This window comes from Crinia signifera, chromosome 3 (genome assembly GCF_055691185.1).
Source record: "Crinia signifera chromosome 3, ASM5569118v1, whole genome shotgun sequence".
Lineage (NCBI taxonomy): Eukaryota > Metazoa > Chordata > Amphibia > Anura > Myobatrachidae > Crinia > Crinia signifera.
This window is the reverse complement of record NC_139219.1, coordinates 324,374,052-324,396,157: the sequence shown is the minus strand read 5'-3', so window position 1 is coordinate 324,396,157 and position 22,106 is coordinate 324,374,052. Positions and strand designations below refer to the sequence as shown.

The 22,106-nt window shown below is 45.7% G+C and overlaps 2 protein-coding genes across 3 annotated transcripts in view; one reads left to right on the top strand and one right to left on the bottom strand.

Annotated features, from left to right (window-relative positions):
- Positions 1 to 22,106, top strand: part of LOC146064866 (ryncolin-2-like) — an 85,921-nt gene that overhangs the window by 13,109 nt on the left and 50,706 nt on the right. The window lies entirely within an intron of this gene.
- POMC (proopiomelanocortin) overlaps positions 1 to 22,106 on the bottom strand; it is a 50,909-nt gene that overhangs the window by 9,877 nt on the left and 18,926 nt on the right. The window contains exon 2 of the mRNA XM_083178811.1: positions 3,617 to 3,749. Within this exon, the coding sequence (XP_083034937.1) occupies positions 3,617 to 3,749 (133 nt within the window). The remainder of the gene's footprint in view (positions 1 to 3,616; positions 3,750 to 22,106) is intronic.

Genomic DNA, 22,106 nt, shown 5'->3' with positions numbered 1-22,106 from the left:
TCACTTTCTGGGGATATCTTGGGAGTTCTCAGTGCAGAAAGCAGACAAAATATATTAACATGGTCTGTCCGTCATGAGAACTGTTATCCCACTATGCTTTCATTCCTCGTGTCTGTATTTGCCTGTATCGTCTCCACATGTAATGTGGTACGCGCTCTAGTATGCGCCATGTGGATCCCACTGAACGCTGTCACAGTATCGTCTACAGTAACGTATCTGGTTAATTATAAATCTCATCTGTTCTGGGGTTGGCATTTCAAGATTATAAAGAAAGTCGGAGAAGGGAAAATGGTCAATCAGCCAGTACTATAACTTTGCACCCAGGCACACCATGCTGCACTGCTGGGGGGCAGATGTAACATGTGCAGAGAGAGCAAGTTTTGGGTGCATCGTGTCCTAGAACTCTAAATTGCAGAGAAAGGCTGGGTACACACTTAGCGATGTGTACCCAGCCCACTATCGCTGCACATACACATTTACAGATGCCGGGTCCGGAATGACACACACACGTATGACATGCTACAGTGCCGTGTATTTCATGGGAACATCCTAATTGTTTTACTCTGTATCTATTACATGTGTATATATATATATATATATATATATATATATATATATGTGTGAGTTTTATATAAGGTGAGTTTTCAGGGAACTTTCAAGCGTTCCCTGAAAACTCACCTCTTCAGGCAGCCTATCATATTTAAGTTCCACACACATAACCTTAGGCACTTATGTATTATATAGCTTCCCTTCTGGACTTGTAACTTGGTGGGACTGCTATGCTATTACTGGTGCCTGTCCTTGTGTTTCCCTCCTATGTCCCTATAGATTGTAAGCTTGCAGCAGGGCCCTCCTACCTCCAAGTCTGTCTGTTGTTACCCAGTTTGTTCTTTCAGTGTTTTCAACATTTGTAAAGTGCAACAGAATCTGCTGCGCTATATATGAAACTGTAAATAAATAAATATATATATATATATCTAGAGAAAATATAGAACAGAGGGGCGCTCCATGGTGCATGTAAACGATATATTTATTATGGAGGAACAAACACTCCTTAAAAAGGATAAAAGCAATTGCTCGTACCAATAAAAGAACAGTGTGGGCTGGTTACCACATGATAAAACAAACAATACCACGGCAAATCTGCTCCAACCGCATCTCCACTGGCATCAGGTCGACAGGGACTCGCAGACGCTGGGTTGCGCCGACAGGACTCGGAAACCGGAGGCCGGGGACACAGGCAGAAGACAGCGCCGGGACACAGTCAGCACGGGTATCACTGACCAAGCCCTAACATGTTTCGTCAGAGACTTCGTCGGCGCAACCCAGCGTCTGCGAGTCCCTGTCGACCTGATGCCAGTGGAGATGCGGTTGGAGCAGATTTGCCGTGGTATTGTTTGTTTTATCATGTGGTAACCAGCCCACACTGTTCTTTTATTGGTACGAGCAATTGCTTTTATCCTTTTTAAGGAGTGTTTGTTCCTCCATAATAAATATATCGTTTACATGCACCATGGAGCGCCCCTCTGTTCTATATTTTCTCTAGATTCATACGTCCTGACCCTGGATGCTTGGTCATTTTCCAATTGAGGGAGCTGCAGTCTATATAATTGGACTTTGGTGAAACTTCTGTGCCTCTTTGTTTAAAGGGCTAACATTGCTGGACTCATTAGAGACTTGAAAATCATCAGCGCCACCTGCACTACGGTTTTTTCTAATATATATATATATATATATATATATATATATATATATATACTGTATATATCGTAAGTCTTTGAAACAAACAATTGGACATATTGCACCATGACGACGGAACTTGCATACAAAGGGGAGTGCCAGTTTTTAAACGGTATTATATATGTGAATATATTTAAGGGGGGCACCAATGAGCTTCATAGTGGCCCTTTCTGCTGCTATTTCCTTTCCCAGTGACAGCATCTGACTGGCCTTCTTGTGGCCGATATTAGGTCTTCTATATTCTGCCTTTGTTTTTTTTTTTTTTAATAAAGTTCAAGTGCTCCAGTAGCTACCTATTTCATCACCACCACCACCACTTATTTGGTTTGGTCCTGCCCCTGGTGCGTCTACCCTGCAGCATAACTTTGTGTGATCTGCAAAAACTAAACCTCAAATTCCATTATTACAATTATCCAGACAGCTATCTGACAACACTAATTAATTAGCTAAAATGAGAAAAAGTTTAAGTTAATATTAAGGGAAGAAAAAAAATAACTTAAAAAACCCCCGGAAAATTATGTCAGTGACGAGTTGCTTGAACAGAACTTGAATCCCCCCCATAAGGGTAAGGAGCAGCATTAGACTTTTATTAAATACGATTCAATTCTAACCGTAGAGACCTATCTAGCTAATAGTTAAAAATTGCAATTACCATATATACTCGAGTATAAGCCTACTTTTTCAGAATAGTTTTTATGCTGAAAAAGCCCCCCTCGGCTTATACTCGAGTGAGGGTCCCACTTGAGTCAATAAGTTTTCCCAGTTTTTTTGTTGTAAAATTAAGTGCCTCGGCTTATATTCGGGTCGACTTATACTCGAGTATATACGGTATTTAAGACCCAGTACTAGTCCTGTATTGTCTTGAACATTATATTACTGTGTTCTTATTTTGCATATTTGTTTATGTATTCTGTAATTGGGCGCTGCAGAGCTCTTGTGGCACCATATAAATGAAAGGATAGAAATAATAATAATAAATAATAATAATGATAATAATAAAAATAATAATATATAAAATCTAAACATACACTTATTTTTTCAGTTATCCTGTCATTCAGTGACAAATAATTGAGGAATAAGAAAAAAGTTCTGAACTTTTACATAACTGTATTCATTATTATCAGAAAAGACTCACTATAAATAAAGTAAAATAAATAAAATAATGAATTCATAAATGTCTAAGTTGTGTGACAGCTCTTTGCGCAATGGTAGATTACAATAATCATAAATACGTGTAGTTCTTTCCCAGGATACATATATTGCATTTGATATCATCTTCATATAATAAATGAATTACTGCAGTCATATTTCTGAAAACATGTCCCCCCCTATGTAAAAATGTATTAAATATGGAAAAATAGTATATGAAAATATTAAACAAGCACAACAAAGCAATAAATAAACATGTAAAGCAAAACAAAACAACACCAAACAAAACAATAAATAAACATGCAAAGCAAAACAACAAACAAACAAAACAACCCCAAACAAAACATTAAAAATATGCAAAACAAAAAAAAACATAAATAAACATGCCAAACAAAACAATAAACATGCCAAAGTAAACAACAAACAAAACAATAAATAAATATGCAAAACAACAAACAAACAAAACAACCCCCCAAACAAAACAAAATAAATAAATAAACAAATAAACACACAAACAGCAAACAAAAAAAACACCTAAATATTAAAACAACCTCGATTCCTTTGAAAAATGTAAAACCTCAATCTGGAAAATAATAATATTTTCTATAATTAAGATGTAAAACTATCACATTTAAATTGTGATTAAAATAGATGCCTGCAGGCAAATCTGCATATAACAAGGGCAGGAGGCAGACGCTGTATTACAGAATGTAAGTTTCCTGCTTACCTGTTGCTGCCTCAGTGACTTGTACAACCTGTGACTCCTGTGCTGTGCTCTGTGCTCGCTGGAACCACAGCAGCCCTCTTTATACATGTTTGTAGTATAGGGAGGTGCACTGGTTGGAAGATGACGTGAACATCTATAAACCACAAAGAGCAGAAGACAATGGTATAAGGATTAAGTTGCATCGTGGACACAACACACGATTAGTGGGTGCATGGAGAACCCTATGTATATGATATCTCAGGGATTAGCTTCAGTTAATGCAAAAAGTGGGGAAAATTTCCAGATGAAATTGATTGGATTTTTTTTTCTTTCTCATAACTGAGATTATCTGAGAATTAGCAGCTTTGAGCCGGTATTGAGTACAACCTGACAGGTGACATCAAAACGCGCCAATAGTTTATTTTGAGGCCGGTTGGAGCAATTAGTTTTGTCTCTCTCTAATCTGACGGCGGATATTCCATCGTTTATTAGCAATTAGTCACCAACAGGACAGGTGTCAAGTGAATGTCTCGTTAGAAGTTGTTTGGATAAAAGAACGTTGTTATCGTCAAGCTTCATTATAGACAAAATTAATTTGACCACAGTTCTAAAGTTTCTGAAAGATCGGAAATTGCTTATAAATCTTCCACTTTCCTAGGTGCATATTTACTCTCCACATTTGGAAACAGCGCCCCTACACTCACCCGGACTCGACTGTTGGAGGCGTGGGGTAGGATAAGTCAAAATGTCATCATGTTCTGAATGTGGACAGTGTTAACATGGACGTTAGGTTGTTAGAAAAATGTCTACTTGTTCATAATATTGATATTTAACATGTCAATACCACAAAGTAATATGTCATTTCTGCAAATTATAGCCTATCCCACAGTGGTGTAACTCCCAGAGACATTGGAGGCACTGGCTGCCAGGCTCCAGCTGTCAGAGGGGCACCAAGAAATAAAGAATGAGTGGGCTGCTGAAATAGGACAGTTTTCTTTTCTCTCATTTCAGTGAGATTTGCTACAGTCACTGAAATGCATTATTATAAGAAAAGTATTTTTGGGGTGGGGGGGGGGGGGTGGGTTGGTTATCAAGTTTGGAGAGAGATGTTTGAGTATTTTACTACAGCGAAGAACAGCAACGCTATTTTCTCAATAATTTCTACAGTGCTACTGCCATTGGTGCAGGATTTTAAAGGGGTCATTATTTATAAAATGATTAAAGCATGGGTTGGGACCCTCTGGACTCAGGACCCCCTGTACATTGCACACACTGCACCCATTATAAATACGTCAGTGTTTCCTATACATTTCTGCTCATTCTAGCCTCATTTGTGTATTTATCAAATAACAGATATGAGGGGACATCTCATTGATTTATTAACCTGTTTTGCATGCTACAGTATGAATAGGAAAAATCTCTGCAGAATGCATTTACTGTACATCCAAGTCTACATTTGCCCCAAGTGTGCCGTGGTACAGGGCCGCCACCAGGGAGGGGAAGCCGGCCTGACAGTTTACTGTGTTAGATTATGGCTATGTCCCTGCTTCCTCCACATCTGTGTCTCTGCTCCCCCCACATCTGTGCCTCTGCTCTCACCACATCTGTGCCTCTGCTCCCTCCACATCTGTGTCTCTTCTCCCTCCCCACATATGTGCCTCTGCTCCCCCCAAATCTTTGTCTCTTCTCCCTCCCCACATATGTGCCTCTGCTCCCCCCAAATCTTTGTCTCTTCTCCCTCCCCACATCTGTGTGTCTGCTCCCTCCCCACATCTGTGCCTCTGCCCCCCCCCCCAAATCTGTGTCTCTGCTACGCCCACATCTGTGTCTCTTCTCCCTTCCCACATCTATGTCTCTTCTCCCTTCCCACATCTGTGTCTCTGTTCCCTCTAAATCTGTAACTTTGCTCCGCTCACATCTGTGTCTCTGCTCCCTTCCCACATCTGTGTCTCTGCCCCCTTCCCACATCTGTACCTCAGCTCCCCCCACATCTGTGTCTCTGCTCCGCCCACATCTGTGTCTCTTCTCCCTCCCCACATCTGTGTTTCTTCTCCCTCCCCACATCTGTGTCTCTGCCCCCTCCCCACATCTGTGTCTCTTCTCCCTTCCCACATCTGTGTCTGCCCCCTCCCAAATCTGTGCCTCTGCTCCCCCCAAATCTGTCTCTGCTATGCCCACATCTGTGTCTCGTCTCCCTTCCCACATCTGTATCTATGTTCCCTCCCACATCTGTAGATCTGCCCCCCCCCCACATCTGTGTCTCTGCTCTGACACATCTGTGTCTCTTCTCCCTTCCCACATCTGTGCATCTTCTCCCTTTCCACATCTGCATCTCTTCTCCCTTCCCACATCTGCATACCTCCCAACTGTCACGATTTTAGGGGGGTGGCAGTTGGGAGACCCCCAATCTAGTAGAATGCATGCGCACAGCGTCTATTCTCGTATGAAAATGAGGTCGCGGCTAATTAGCATAAGCCGCGCCCTCATTTGCATACGCCCCGCACCCTTTTCGGGCGCGCGCGAGTGTCCCTATTTCATACGGACAGAAGTTGGGAGGTATGCATCTGCATCTCTGTTCCCTCCCACATCTGTACCTCTGCTCCCGCCCACATCTGTGTCTCTGCTCCGCCCACATCTGTGTCTCTTCCTTCTCCCCACATCTGTGTCTCTTCTCCCTCCCCACATCTGTGTCTTTGCCCACTCCCACATCTGTACCTCTGCTCCCCCCACATCTGTGTCTCTGCTCCGCCCACATCTGTGTCTCTTCTCCATCTCCACATCTGTGTCTCTACCCCCTCCCCACATCTGTGTCTCTTCTGGTGTCCTGTGCTGCCTAGTGCTGCTGGTGTCCTGTGCTGACTCGTGCTAGTGCTGCTGGTGTCCTGTGCTGCCTAGTGCTGCTGGTGTCCTGTGCTGCCTAGTGCTGCTGGTGTCCTGTGCTGCCTAGTGCTAGTGCTGCTGGTGTCCTGTGCTGCCTAGTGCTAGTGCTGCTGGTGTCATGTGCTGGCTAGTGCTGCTGGTGTCCTGTGCTGCCTAGTGCTGGTGCTGCTGGTGTCCTGTGCTGCCTAGTGCTAGTGCTGCTGGTGTCCTGTGCTGCCTAGTGCTAGTGCTGCTGGTGTCCTGTGCTGCCTAGTGCTGCCTAGTGCTGGTGCTGCTGGTGTCCTGTGCTGCCTAGTGCTAGTGCTGCTGGTGTCCTGTGCTGCTGGTGTCCTGTGCTGCTGGTGTCCTGTGCTGACTAGTGCTGGTGCTGCTGGTGTCCTGTGCTGCCTAGTGCTAGTGCTGCTGGTGTCCTGTGCTGCCTAGTGCTAGTGCTGCTGGTGTCCTGTGCTGCTGGTGTCCTGTGCTGCCTAGTGCTGCAGGTGTCCTGTGCTGCCTAGTGCTGGTGCTGCTGGTGTCCTGTGCTGCCTAGTGCTGCTGGTGTCCTGGGGTGCCTAGTGCTGGTGCTGCTAGTGTCCTGTGCTGCCTAGTGCTAGTGCTGCTGGTGTCCTGTGCTGCCTAGTGCTTGTGCTACTGGTGTCCTGTGCTGCCTAGTGCTAGTGCTGCTGGTGTCCTGTGCTGTGCACGTCTAAAACCAGCATAGTTGCTATGGCCTCAGTAATTTGCTTTGCGACTGGGTGACTGCTAGGGTTGCCACCTCTCCCGGATTTCAGGGATTCTCCCATTTTTGGTGGCAACCCTCCAGGAGGCTTTTCCAGTCTCCCGGATTCCGGGATTCTCACAGAATCTGGGTGTCTAGAAAAGCCTCCTGCGCCTCTCCCCAGTGGCCAGTGGCCAGTTCCAGCCCGTTCGGCCGCCCACCACTGTACTTGCCTGACGCTTGCGAGATGATATCATCTCGCAAATCTTCCTCCTGCAGCCAGTGTTCCCTCTAAGCTGTGCGCACAGATATTAACAACAGAGCGCACAGAGCAGCAGTGGTCCCTTTTTGCAGTTGTGGACTCAATTAATGTGTGTTTCACCCATTAACTACATTGTGTGCTGTGTTTTGAATGTTAAAATGTTTAATATCATTTTGAAGTAAAGTTAACACAAATGCTGAACGTCATTTTCCAGTTATATATAAGTGACGCACAAAATTTTTAATTTCCTTCCAAAGTTGCACAGCCAAAATCTTTTGCCGCACACAGCCTTTGTAAAATTAGAGGGAACATTGCCTGCAGCCCCGCCGCACTCGAATCTGCTGCTGCTACGCTAGGCCGCCGCACTCCTCTCTGCTCCGGCAGCCTTCCGCCCTCCTCTCACTGGTCCTTCTGTCATTGCCAGATGCCCTGCCCAGCCGCTCATAGCCAGCCAGTTGTTAGGTGAATTAAGTTAAGGAGACAGTGAATATATATATGTATATAGATGTGTGTATGTATATGTGTGTGTGTATATATCTCTTATATATTTGGCAACATCTGTCACTCAATGCCTCTGACTCCGCCCACACACACTCACATAGTGACCGAGAACCAGCCCACAGTGCCAGAAGCCCTCTGCCTCCCCATGCTGCCAGGCAAAGACACTGCTACTCCACAGCCACCAGGTGAGCGGCAGGTCTGCCCGCACCCCCCCCCCCCCTCTGCCAGCACCCCCCCCTGGTCCCCCCCTCCCGCGATTCATGAGTCTTCCCCTCCCCCCCTCTCGCGATTCGCGGCACCCCCAGCGCCACACCCCCCCCTCCCGCGATTCACAGGCCCCCCATGCCCCCCCTCCCGTGATTGGCGGCACCCCCTGTGCCACACACCCCCTCCCACGATTCACGGGCCCCCACGCCCCCCCTCCCACCATTCGTGGCACCCCCGCGCAACAAACACCACCTCCCGCGATTCGCGGCACAACCACGCGCGACTCGCGAGACTCCGCCACCCCCGCGAGACCACCTCCACCACCCCGACACCCCCTCCCATGATTCGCGGCACACCCCACCACGACCCCCTCTTCCCGCGATTCGTGGGACCCCCTGCGACCACCCTTCCGTGATTCACGGCACCCCCTCCGCGACCCCCTCCCACGATTCACGCCCCCCCCCACGATTTGCGGACCCCCGCCCCCCCCTTCCGCAATTTGCAGACCCCCCTGACCCCCTTCCGGCAATTCCAACCCCCACCCCTGAGACCGCAATTCGCGGCACCCCCACCCCTGCAACCCCCCCTCCCACGATTCATGCCCCTGCGACCCCCCTCCCGCGATTCACACTCCCCCCGCGACCCCCCCTCCCGCTATTCCCGGCACCCCCCCGCGACCCCCCCCTTCCCACATTCCCCTATCATGCTTTACCACCCAGCCTCCTGCTCTCATGCACCCTAACTCCCACCCAGTAGGAGGAGACACTGACTCAGGGCCACCGTCCTGTACTCATACAATTCTAACCATATTTCTCACAATACAAACATTCACAAATAAAGGGGGTGCAGCCCCTTACGCCGGTGTGAAGAGCGCGATGAATCACCTAATATATATATATATATATATATATATATATATATATATATATATATATATATAGTATATATATATGGTGTCCAGAGGCTTGTGGTGGGGCTCCTGGCAATAAGGCGGCACTCACGGATTTGGGTTTCAAAATGATATTATATTTTGCGGTGACAAAGGTTCGTCATAAGTCAACGTTTCAAGGTCCCACCGGACCTTTTCATCAGGACGTGCGAATGTGCATAAAGTACTGTGCAGGACTTTGTGCCTTATTAGGGGTGATGATCAGAAAAAAAAACGTCTGATAAACAAAAACACTGTGGTCCTGATCCTGTGGATATTACCTGTTGTCTCAATACTTAATTCTGGTGACCACCTTTCATTGCTGCTGGACTATACAAGACTCCTTGACAAAGGTCACAGTTAGTGACCGAAACGTTGGAGCTTATTAGCTCAGGATTGTGCTAATCATTGTTGTTTTTGTTTATCAGACTTTTTTCCTGATCATCACCCCTAATATTTATATTTACATTGTGGAGAGTGCTTTTGTCTTACCTCACAGTAAGTCTTCTTTTGCTCTACCTGGCTATACCTGTGCTCCATTGAGGCACCCCACCCATTGTCTTTTGATAAAAGTGCGAGTGCAGGCTTTGTGGATCTGTGTATGTATATATATATATATATATATATATATATATATATATATATACTGTAATCACCTTTTCTGATGAGGGCACTTTATAAATTGCTGGGTTAATTCTCTGGCATCTTACTGTTTTACTGGTACTCTTTACCTAGATGGGCGCCCGCGATTGAAATCGCGGGCGTCGGGGGTAAAAATCGCGGTCATCGCGGGCATCGCGGCCATCGCGGGTAAATCGCGGGTACATAAAAATCTGCTACCCGCGATGACCGCGATTTTCCCATAGGGAACAATGTTAAAAACGGTGATTGACCGCGATTTTAATGTTAAATGCCTCAATGCCCGCGATTTGGCCATAGGAATCAATGTTAAATGGGCCACAGAGCCCTAATAGTCACCGTGAACTCTGAAATGGCCCCCACAATTGTTAACGCCACCCCACGATCAACGTGAACCCGAAGCGTGGCGAGCGCAGCGAGCCCGCGAGGTGCGGCGGTACGCGTCCTCCGACCTTTTCATGCCCTACTATCCACTAGGGCGTGGAGTGAGAATAGAATAGTGTGGCGAGCGCAGCGAGCCACCCAGCCCGAAGCGTGGCGAGCGCAGCGAGCCCCGCGAGGGGACGCGGATACCTTCACAGGCAGACGCGTCCCCTCGCGGGCTTCACAGGTGTCCGCGTCGCCACGGACACCTGTGAAGCCCGCGAGGGGACGCGTATAACTGTGAAGGTATCCGTGTCCCCTCGCCACGCTTCGGGCTGGGTGGCTCGCTGCGCTCGCCACACTATTCTATTCTCACTCCACGCCCTAGTGGATAGTAGGGCATGAAAAGGTCGGAGGACGCGTACCGCCGCCCCGCGCGGGCTCGCTGCGCTCGCCACGCTTCGGGTTCACGTTGATCGTGGGGTGGCGTTAAAAATTTGGGGGGACATTTAAGGGTTAATTGTGGTTATTTGGGCTCTGTGGCCCATTTAACATTGATTCCTATGGCCAAATCGGGTCCATTGAGGCATTTAACAGTAAAATCGTGTCCATCGGGCCTTTTAACATTGATTCCTATGGCAAATCGGGAGCATCGCGTCGTGGGCATCGCGGGTACATTTATGGCCGGCCGCGACGCGACCGACAAGATTTCCATGTTTAACATGGGTTTCAATGGGAAATCGCGACACACACATAAATGTACCCGCGATGCCCGCGACGGGCGCCCATCTAGGTAAAGAGTACCGTTTTACTTATTGTATTACACACCACGCCCACTTTTTAAAATAAACCACACCCATTTATGAGGCCACGCCCACTTCAGTGCACGCATTGAAATTGTGTGTGTGTGTGGTGGGGGGGGGGGGGGGGGGTAGATCTCCAGGAATTGATGATGAGGGAGGTGGCAACCTTAGTGACTGCTGTCATACTTCATCTTCCTTGTAAAACAAAATAGTATAGTATTCCAAAACAGAATTATTTTCCCACCAGCCAAGTGCAGTTACCGTACATTATTGGTAGGGTCAGGCCTCGACATCGCAAACCATGGACACACTTGGACTCTGCTTGGGGATTTGTGATTCCTGAATGCACAGTTAGATTCTGGGCTTTAACAAGCTTCATTTTTAAAATTTTTAGAGAGAGAAGCTGAACCACCAGTCATGAACATAGGTGAAGGCCTTAAGGCTGCCATACATGTACAGATCGATTGTCAGATTGGGCTGGTTGGAACAAAATCCTGGTAATGGATGAGAGTAAATGGGCCGTATTCAATGAGAAAAATTTGCCGTGTTTTATGGCGAGTTTGTGCTGTTTCGCGTTGGAAGGAGCATTTTGCTTTCCAAAAGTGAACCACCCTATTCAATGTGATATTTTCGCCGTCTTTCTAAGTGATTTTCGCCGTCTCTCAGTGTAGCAATTTCTTTCTTTTCATGGAGAAGTGGAAAGTGAACTTTTAAAATAAAAGGTTTTTTGTTTTAATTTTGGTGTAAAAAAATCAGGAATTTTATTCTGAGAAGGGGCATGCTATTTCTATTCCTGTGCTTATAGCACATGAATATATATTTAATAAAAAAAAAAAATATATATATATATATATATATTTTTTTTTACACAGAGCAGCCAGCAGGGGGCCGGGAGCTGAGCCGCTCATTAGATATTCATATATTCACTGCACCCGATCATTACATATGCACGATCGGGAACAGTGATAATACCCGGTCCCCTGCTGGCACATACGTTCTGGGACAGGCAGGGAGACTTCCATCTCCCTGCCTGCCACCGTCCTCGGGCTCCCTGCACGCCGGATTGGCTGATACTCGCCGCGAGGGGCGGCAAGTATCAGCCACATTGAATAGTGTATAAAGTCCCGTGACGGCGAATCTCCAAACTTGGAGAATCGCCGAAAAAACACGGCGAGTGAAAAAAAAACGCTTGCCGTGCACGGCGAATTTTCTCATTGAATATGGCCCTATGACATTGTGCATCGGCCTGAGCAGACAATGTTGATGGACTTGCACGTTAGTGTCATGACTGGTACCAGTAGCTCCAGCACTAGAAGCAGGAATCGTTTCCTGATCTTTTATTGTTTGTCCTCCATTCTGTACACTGAAATGTGAATGTGACAGAAAAATGTAAATTATAGACCTCTCCCCCCCCACACTCACTCAAATGGGCAGGATGGAGGCAAAGTCAGATCCGCAAAGCTGTGTGCACTTACGCACTGCAGTAAATCTTCTCCTCGGGGGACCAGCGGGGAGGTGGCAGAGGGCGGCGGCGGGCTCCATCAGAACGGGGTGCACGAGCGATAGAATCGCCAGGACCAGCTCTAATGCTGTATATGAATAACACTCTTAACCCCTTCCCGACAATTGACGTACATTTACGTCATGGTCGGGAAGTACTTCCCGACACATGGCGTAAATGTACGTCATGGCTTTAAACTGTCACCGCGTCTATAGACGCGGTGACAGTTTCAACATGTCTGCTGTCCCTGACAGCAGACATGTCCGTGCATGCCCAGGGGGGGCTGCGATGCCGCCCCCCCGTCGGCGATCGCTGTGATTGGCTGTTCAGTGTGAACAGCCATTCACAGCGTTTTCCTGTGTCACCGCCGAATAACGTTCGCCGGTGACACGGGATCGGAGGTGATTGGTGCTGTAAAGTACAGCACCAATCACCGCGGGGTGTAAGGGTGACACTGGTGTCACCCCACCTCACCCCGCCCGCCCCCAAAGGCCGTGATTGGTTCGTCGGACCGACGGACCAATCACAGCCAAGGAGGGGGATTTAAACTAACGGTGACTGCACTGCAGACGCCATTCCGGTCTGGAATTGCGTGCAGTGCGGTCACCGTGCCTAGCTGCCACAGTATACTGACCTGAACCTTGCCAAATACTTACCTGATCCTTGAAAATACCTTGCCTGATCACTGCTTGTAGTGTGCTGGATGCTTCCTGGATCCTGCTTGTAGTGTGCTGGATGCTTCCTGGATCCTGTTACTTGTGACGTCCTGTGAACTTGTGCTGCTGCAGTGTAATAGCGTAAGATAGAGAGAGATAGAGAGATAGAGATAGAGAGAGAAAGTGTCAGAGAGTGCTATATTTTGTGCTGCTGCAGTGTGATATAGTTATAGATAGAGAGATAGAGAGAGAGAGATAGAGAGAGATAGAGAGAGAGAGATAGAGAGAGATAGAGAGAGATAGAGAGGCCTAGTGACAGAGAGTGCTATATTTTGTGCTGCTGCAGTGTGATAGTTATAGATAGAGAGATAGAGAGAGATAGAGAGAGAGAGATAGAGATAGTGACAGATTGTGCTATATATTTTTTATATAACTGACTGCTGCCCCCCCTTTTGTGCTGATCAGTATAAATTAACTGATCAGCAACTTTTTGGGGGCGCAGGTTTTTTTTTATATATATATATACCTGTCACTGCTGCTGCTGCAGTGTCATAGAGTGATAGATAGTGAGAGATAGAGAGATAGAGAGAGATAGTGACAGAGAGTGATAGAGAGTGCTAAATTTTGTGTCTGCTGCCCCCGCCTTTTGTGCTGATCACTATATCTGAGGTGATCAGCAACTTTTTGGGGGTGCAGAGGTTTTTTTTTTATATATATACCTGTCAGTTGCTGCCAGTTGCACTGTCAGTTGCACCAAAGGTTGTGCACCTGCTGCCCCTCACTGGTAATCAGTGTCGCATCACTGATCACCTTTTTTTTTTTGTGGGTGCTGTGGGGTCTTTTTTTAATTTTTTTTTTACACACACTGTGATTTTGTGGGTGTCCTGTGGCCACTGTGCGCTGATCAGTGACGTACATCACTGATCAGAGCTTTTTCGGCACAGGGTTGATCTATTTTTTTTTTTTTTTTATCAAATTCCTGTTGCCTTTGAGCGCTGTTCAGTGACGGAAGTTACTGACCAACATCTGTGCTCAATTTTTGGCGCAGGACCTATTTTTTTTTTTTTAACCCCTTCAATTTTTTTTTTTAACCCCTTCAATTTTTTTTTTAACCCCTTCAATTTTTTTTTTTTTTGTATAAAGTATTTTTTTTTTCTGCACTACATACACACTACACACTACATACCCCCCGTGTTGAAATAAAGTTTGTACCCCCCCCTACACTATACACGTGTTGAAACATTTCACTACCAGTAACACAAAAATAAAAATGGCATCCCAAATGTCATCCCAAATGTCATCCCAGTCATCCAGAAGAATGTATTCAGTGGAGGAGGCATATGCCATGCTTGCCTCTGACTCTGACACAGCCAGTGAGGCAAGCGGGGAATTTGAAGGATTCGTCTTAAGCACCTCTTCCTCCTCTGGTGATGAGGGACCCCCTCAAAGACGCCCCCGTAGAGCAGCTGAGACCCCCCCCCAATAATTGATCTCGTATGGACCCCACCACCAGACAATTTTGAGCCCCAGGTTCCTGAGTTTTTGGCCATGCCAGGAATCCAATTTGATTCCACAGGTCTCAGAGAAATTGACTTTTTCAAATTATTTTTCTCTGATGATTTTATAAATTTAATGGTGGACCAAACTAATTTATATGCCCAGCAGTTTATTGCTCAAAACCCCACATCATCATTTGCTAGGTGGACCCCTGTAGATGCAGTAGAGATGATGACGTTTTGGGGTCTGGTGTTTCATATGGGCATAGTAAAAAAGCCAGAAATTAGGCAATATTGGAGTACAGATGTTCTGTACAGCACCCCATTTTACCGTATGGCCATGCCCCGGGCTCGATTTGAGACGATCCTTAAATTTTTGCATTACAACGATAATGCACAGTGCCCACCCAGAGATGATCCCACCTTTGACCGGCTATTCAAAGTCAGGCCGGTCATTGATCATTTCAGTGCCAAATTTGAAGACATGTACATCCCAGATAAATTCATTTGCATAGACGAGTCCCTTATACATTTTAAAGGAAGGGTTAAATTCCGCCAGTACCTTCCCAGTAAGAGGGCAAGGTATGGCATAAAAATGTATAAGCTGTGTGAAAGCACCTCAGGGTACACTCACAGGTTTAGGGTATATGAAGGGAAGGATTCAAGAATTGAACCGCCAGAATGCCCCCCCTCCCTCGTAGGTGTTAGTGGAAAAATTGTCTGGGATTTAGTGCACCCCTTCCTGGATAAAGGTTATCACCTCTATGTGGATAACTTTTACACTAGCATCCCCCTGTTTAAGGCCCTTGGTTCAAGAGGTACAGCAGCTTGCGGTACTGTGCGCAAGAACCAAAGAGGCCTCCCAAAAACGCACATTGCCCAAGTAATGAGAAGGGGTGAAAGCAGGGGAATATGCACCGAAAATATGTTGTTGGTCAAATATAAGGACAAGAGGGATGTCCTTATACTGACAACAATTCACGGAGACAGTACCACCTCCGTCCCTGTACGAGGTACCAGTACCCACACCTCAAAACCTAATTGTATCCTGGATTACAATAGGTACACTGTACTGAAGCCGTACAGTGCCCTGCGGAAAACAAAAATCTGGTACAAGAAGCTGGCCGTGTATATCATCCAGATGGCACTGTATAACGCTTACGTGCTATTCCGTTCTACCGGCCAGAGGGGGACATTTATGCACTTTCAAGAGGAAGTCATAAAGGGCCGAATATTTGGGAACCAGCAGGCAGAGGGCCCCAGTACTTCTAGTACTGGCCCCCGTATTGTACCAGGGCAGCATTTTCCTGATGAAATCCCCTCCACTGGAAAAAAGGGCAGGACACAAAAAAGGTGCAAAGTTTGCTATAAAAAGGGAATAAGAAAGCAAACTATTTTCCAGTGTGACACTTGCCCCGACAAACCCGGCCTATGTATAAAGGAGTGTTTTAAATTATACCACACATCTATGGATTATTAGGTTCATCATTTCACCGTGCTTCGGGGGTCTTGCTAATGCCACATAGCACCCACCATTCATTCCACCAGAATCTGAGCCGCAAAATCCAAAAATCACTCCTTCCCTTCTGAGTCCTGCCATGCACCCAACTGGTATTTTTTGGTCACACGTGAGGCATTGCCGTACTCGGGAGAAATTGGGGCACAGATTTTGGGGTGCTTTTTTTCCTTCATACCTTCTGAAAATGAAAAATTTTGAGCCAGAACTGCATTTTTGTGTAAAAAAATGAAATTTTTCATTTTCACTGCCCACTTGTATCAAAATTGGTGAAACCCCTGGGGGTTTGAAATGTACACTATACCCCTAGATGAATTCCCTGAGGGGTGTAGTTTGCAAAATGGGGTCACTTGTGGGGGGGGTTCCACTGTATTGGTGCTTTGGGGGTCTTGCTAATGCGACATAGCACCCACCATCATTCCACCAGAATTTGTGCTGCAAAATCCAAATATCACTCCTTCCCTTCTGAGTCCTGCCACTTTTTGGTCACACATGAGGCATTGCCGTACTCGGGAGAAATTGGGGCACAGATTTTGGGGTGCTTTGTCTCCTTCATACCTTCTGAAAATGAAAAATTTTCAGCCAGAACTGCATTTTTGTGTAAAAAAATGTAATTTTTCATTTTCACTGCCCACTTGTATCAAAATTGGTGAAACCCCTGGGGGTTTGAAATGTACACTATACCCCTAGATGAATTCCCTGAGGGGTGTAGTTTGCAAAATGGGGTCACTTGTGGGGGGGTTCCACTGTATTGGTGCTTTGGGGGTCTTGCTAATGCGACATAGCACCCACCAACATTCCACCACCAAAAATCACTCCTTCCCTTCTGAGTCCTGCCATGCACCCAACTGGTATTTTTTGGTCACATATGAGGCATTGCCATACTCGGGAGAAGTTGGGGCACAGATTTTGGGGTGCTTTTTCTCCTTCATACCTTATGAAAATGAAAAATTTTGAGCCAGAACTGCATTTTTGTGTAAAAAAATGTAATTTTTCATTTTCACTGCCCACTTGTATCAAAATTGGTGAAACCCCTGGGGGATTGAAATGTACACTATACCCCTAGATGAATTCCCTGAGGGGTGTAGTTTGCAAAATGGGGTCACTTGTGGGGGGGTTCCACTGTATTGGTGCTTGGGGGGTCTTGCTAATGCGACATAGCACCCACCAAAATTCCACCAGAATCTGAGCTGCAAAATCCAAAAATCACTCCTTCCCTTCTGAGTCCTGCCATGCACCCAAATGGTATTTTTTGGTCACATGTGAGGCATTGCCGTACTCGGGAGAAATTGGGGCACAGATTTTGGGGTGCTTTGTCTCCTTCATTCCTTGTGAAAATGAAAAATTTTGAGCCAGAACTGCATTTTTGTGTAAAAAATGTAATTTTTCATTTGCACAGCCCAGTTGTATCAAAATTGGTGAAACCCCTGGGGGTTTGAAATGTACACTATACCCCTAGATGAATTCCCTGAGGGGTGTAGTTTGCAAAATGGGGTCACTTGTGGGGGGTTCCACTGTATTGGTGCTTGGGGGGTCTTGCTAATGCGACATAGCACCCACCAAAATTCCACCAGAATCTGAGCTGCAAAATCCAAAAATCACTCCTTCCCTTCTGAGTCCTGCCATGCACCCAAATGGTATTTTTTGGTCACACGTGAGGCATTGCCGTACTCGGGAGAAATTGGGGCACAGATTTTGGGGTGCTTTTTCTCCTTCATACCTTATGAAAATGAAAAATTTTGAGCCAGAACTGCATTTTTGTGTAAAAAAATGTAATTTTTCATTTTCACTGCCCAGTTGTATCAAAATTGGTGAAACCCCTGGGGGTTTGAAATGTACACTATACCCCTAGATGAATTCCCTGAGGGGTGTAGTTTGCAAAATGGGGTCACTTGTGGGGGGGTTCCACTGTATTGGTGCTTTGGGGGTCTTGCTAATGCGACATAGCACCCACCAACATTCCACCACCAAAAATCACTCCTTCCCTTCTGAGTCCTGCCATGCACCCAAATGGTATTTTTTGGTCACATGTGAGGCATTGCCGTACTCGGGGGAAATTGGCGCACAGATTTTGGGGTGCTTTTTCTCCTTCATACCTTCTGAAAATGAAAAAATTTGAGCCAGAACTGCATTTTTGTGTAAAAAAATGTAATTTTTCATTTTCACTGCCCACTTGTATCAAAATTGGTGAAACCCCTGGGGGTTTGAAATGTACACTATACCCCTAGATGAATTCCCTGAGGGGTGTAGTTTGCAAAATGGGGTCACTTGTGGGGGGGTTCCACTGTATTGGTGCTTGGGGGGTCTTGCTAATGCGACATAGCACCCACCAAAATTCCACCAGAATCTGAGCTGCAAAATCCAAAAATCACTCCTTCCCTTCTGAGTCCTGCCATGCACCCAAATGGTATTTTTTGGTCACACGTGAGGCATTGCCGTACTCGGGAGAAATTGGGGCACAGATTTTGGGGTGCTTTTTCTCCTTCATACCTTATGAAAATGAAAAATTTTGAGCCAGAACTGCATTTTTGTGTAAAAAAATGTAATTTTTCATTTTCACTGCCCAGTTGTATCAAAATTGGTGAAACCCCTGGGGGTTTGAAATGTACACTATACCCCTAGATGAATTCCCTGAGGGGTATAGTTTGCAAAATGGGGTCACTTGTGGGGGGGTTCCACTGTATTGGTGCTTTGGGGGTCTTGCTAATGCGACATAGCACCCACCAACATTCCACCACCAAAAATCACTCCTTCCCTTCTGAGTCCTGCCATGCACCCAAATGGTATTTTTTGGTCACATGTGAGGCATTGCCGTACTCGGGGGAAATTGGCGCACAGATTTTGGGGTGCTTTTTCTCCTTCATACCTTCTGAAAATGAAAAAATTTGAGCCAGAACTGCATTTTTGTGTAAAAAAATGTAATTTTTCATTTTCACTGCCCACTTGTATCAAAATTGGTGAAACCCCTGGGGGTTTGAAATGTACACTATACCCCTAGATGAATTCCCTGAGGGGTGTAGTTTGCAAAATGGGGTCACTTGTGGGGGGGTTCCACTGTATTGGTGCTTGGGGGGTCTTGCTAATGCAACATAGCACCCACCAAAATTCCACCAGAATCTGAGCTGCAAAATCCAAAAATCACTCCTTCCCTTCTGAGTCCTGCCATGCACCCAAATGGTATTTTTTGGTCACATGTGAGGCATTGCCGTACTCGGGAGAAATTGGGGCACAGATTTTGGGGTGCTTTGTCTCCTTCATTCCTTGTGAAAATGAAAAATTTTGAGCCAGAACTGCATTTTTGTGTAAAAAATGAAATTTTTCATTTGCACAGCCCAGTTGTATCAAAATTGGTGAAACCCCTGGGGGTTTGAAATGTACACTATACCCCTAGATGAATTCCCTGAGGGGTGTAGTTTGCAAAATGGGGTCACTTGTGGGGGGGTTCCACTGTATTGGTGCTTGGGGGGTCTTGCTAATGCGACATAGCACCCACCAAAATTCCACCAGAATCTGAGCTGCAAAATCCAAAAATCACTCCTTCCCTTCTGAGTCCTGCCATGCACCCAAATGGTATTTTTTGGTCACACGTGAGGCATTGCCGTACTCGGGAGAAATTGGGGCACAGATTTTGGGGTGCTTTTTCTCCTTCATACCTTATGAAAATGAAAAATTTTGAGCCAGAACTGCATTTTTGTGTAAAAAATTGTAATTTTTCATTTTCACTGCCCAGTTGTATCAAAATTGGTGAAACCCCTGGGGGTTTGAAATGTACACTATACCCCTAGATGAATTCCCTGAGGGGTGTAGTTTGCAAAATGGGGTCACTTGTGGGGGGGTTCCACTGTATTGGTGCTTTGGGGGTCTTGCTAATGCGACATAGCACCCACCAACATTCCACCACCAAAAATCACTCCTTCCCTTCTGAGTCCTGCCATGCACCCAACTGGTATTTTTTGGTCACATATGAAGCATTGCCATACTCGGGAGAAATTGGGGCACAGATTTTGGGGTGCTTTTTCTCCTTCATACCTTCTGAAAATGAAAAATTTTGAGCCAGAACTGCATTTTTGTGTAAAAAAATGTAATTTTTCATTTTCACTGCCCAGTTGTATCAAAATTGGTGAAACCCCTGGGGGTTTGAAATGTACATTATACCCCTAGATGAATTCCCTGAGGGGTGTAGTTTGCAAAATGGGGTCACTTGTGGGGGGGTTTCACTGTATTGGTGCTTGGGGGGTCTTGCTAATGCAACATAGCACCCACCAACATTCCACCAGAATCTGAGCTGCAAAATCCAAAAATCACTCCTTCCCTTCTGAGTCCTGCCATGCACCCAAATGGTATTTTTTGGTCACATGTGAGGCATTGCCGTACTCGGGAGAAATTGGGGCACAGATTTTGGGGTGATTTTTCTCCTTCATTCCTTGTGAAAATTAAAAATAAGGAGCCAGAACTGCATTTTTGTGTAAAAAAATTAATTTTTCATTTTCACTGCCCAGTTGTACCACAATTGGTGAAACCCCTGGGGGTTTGAAATGTACACTATACCCCTAGATGAATTCCCTGAGGGGTGTAGTTTGCAAAATGGGGTCACTTGTGGGGGGGTTCCACTGTATTGGTGCTTGGGGGGTCTTGCTAATGCGACATAGCACCCACCAAAATTCCACCAGAATCTGAGCTGCAAAATCCAAAAATCACTCCTTCCCTTCTGAGTCCTGCCATGCACCCAAATGGTATTTTTTGGTCACACGTGAGGCATTGCCGTACTCGGGAGAAATTGGGGCACAGATTTTGGGGTGCTTTTTCTCCTTCATACCTTATGAAAATGAAAAATTTTGAGCCAGAACTGCATTTTTGTGTAAAAAAATGTAATTTTTCATTTTCACTGCCCAGTTGTATCAAAATTGGTGAAACCCCTGGGGGTTTGAAATGTACACTATACCCCTAGATGAATTCCCTGAGGGGTGTAGTTTGCAAAATGGGGTCACTTGTGGGGGGGTTCCACTGTATTGGTGCTTTGGGGGTCTTGCTAATGCGACATAGCACCCACCAACATTCCACCACCAAAAATCACTCCTTCCCTTCTGAGTCCTGCCATGCACCCAACTGGTATTTTTTGGTCACATATGAGGCATTGCCATACTCGGGAGAAGTTGGGGCACAGATTTTGGGGTGCTTTTTCTCCTTCATACCTTCTGAAAATGAAAAAATTTGAGCCAGAACTGCATTTTTGTGTAAAAAAATGTAATTTTTCATTTTCACTGCCCACTTGTATCAAAATTGGTGAAACCCCTGGGGGTTTGAAATGTACACTATACCCCTAGATGAATTCCCTGAGGGGTGTAGTTTGCAAAATGGGGTCACTTGTGGGGGGGTTCCACTGTATTGGTGCTTGGGGGGTCTTGCTAATGCAACATAGCACCCACCAAAATTCCACCAGAATCTGAGCTGCAAAATCCAAAAATCACTCCTTCCCTTCTGAGTCCTGCCATGCACCCAAATGGTATTTTTTGGTCACATGTGAGGCATTGCCGTACTCGGGAGAAATTGGGGCACAGATTTTGGGGGTGCTTTGTCTCCTTCATTCCTTGTGAAAATGAAAAATTTTGAGCCAGAACTGCATTTTTGTGTAAAAAAATGTAATTTTTCATTTTCACTGCCCACTTGTATCAAAATTGGTGAAACCCCTGGGGGTTTGAAATGTACACTATACCCCTAGATGAATTCCCTGAGGGGTGTAGTTTGCAAAATGGGGTCACTTGTGGGGGGGTTCCACTGTATTGGTGCTTGGGGGGTCTTGCTAATGCGACATAGCACCCACCAAAATTCCACCAGAATCTGAGCTGCAAAATCCAAAAATCACTCCTTCCCTTCTGAGTCCTGCCATGCACCCAAATGGTATTTTTTGGTCACACGTGAGGCATTGCCGTACTCGGGAGAAATTGGGGCACAGATTTTGGGGTGCTTTTTCTCCTTCATACCTTATGAAAATGAAAAATTTTGAGCCAGAACTGCATTTTTGTGTAAAAAAATGTAATTTTTCATTTTCACTGCCCAGTTGT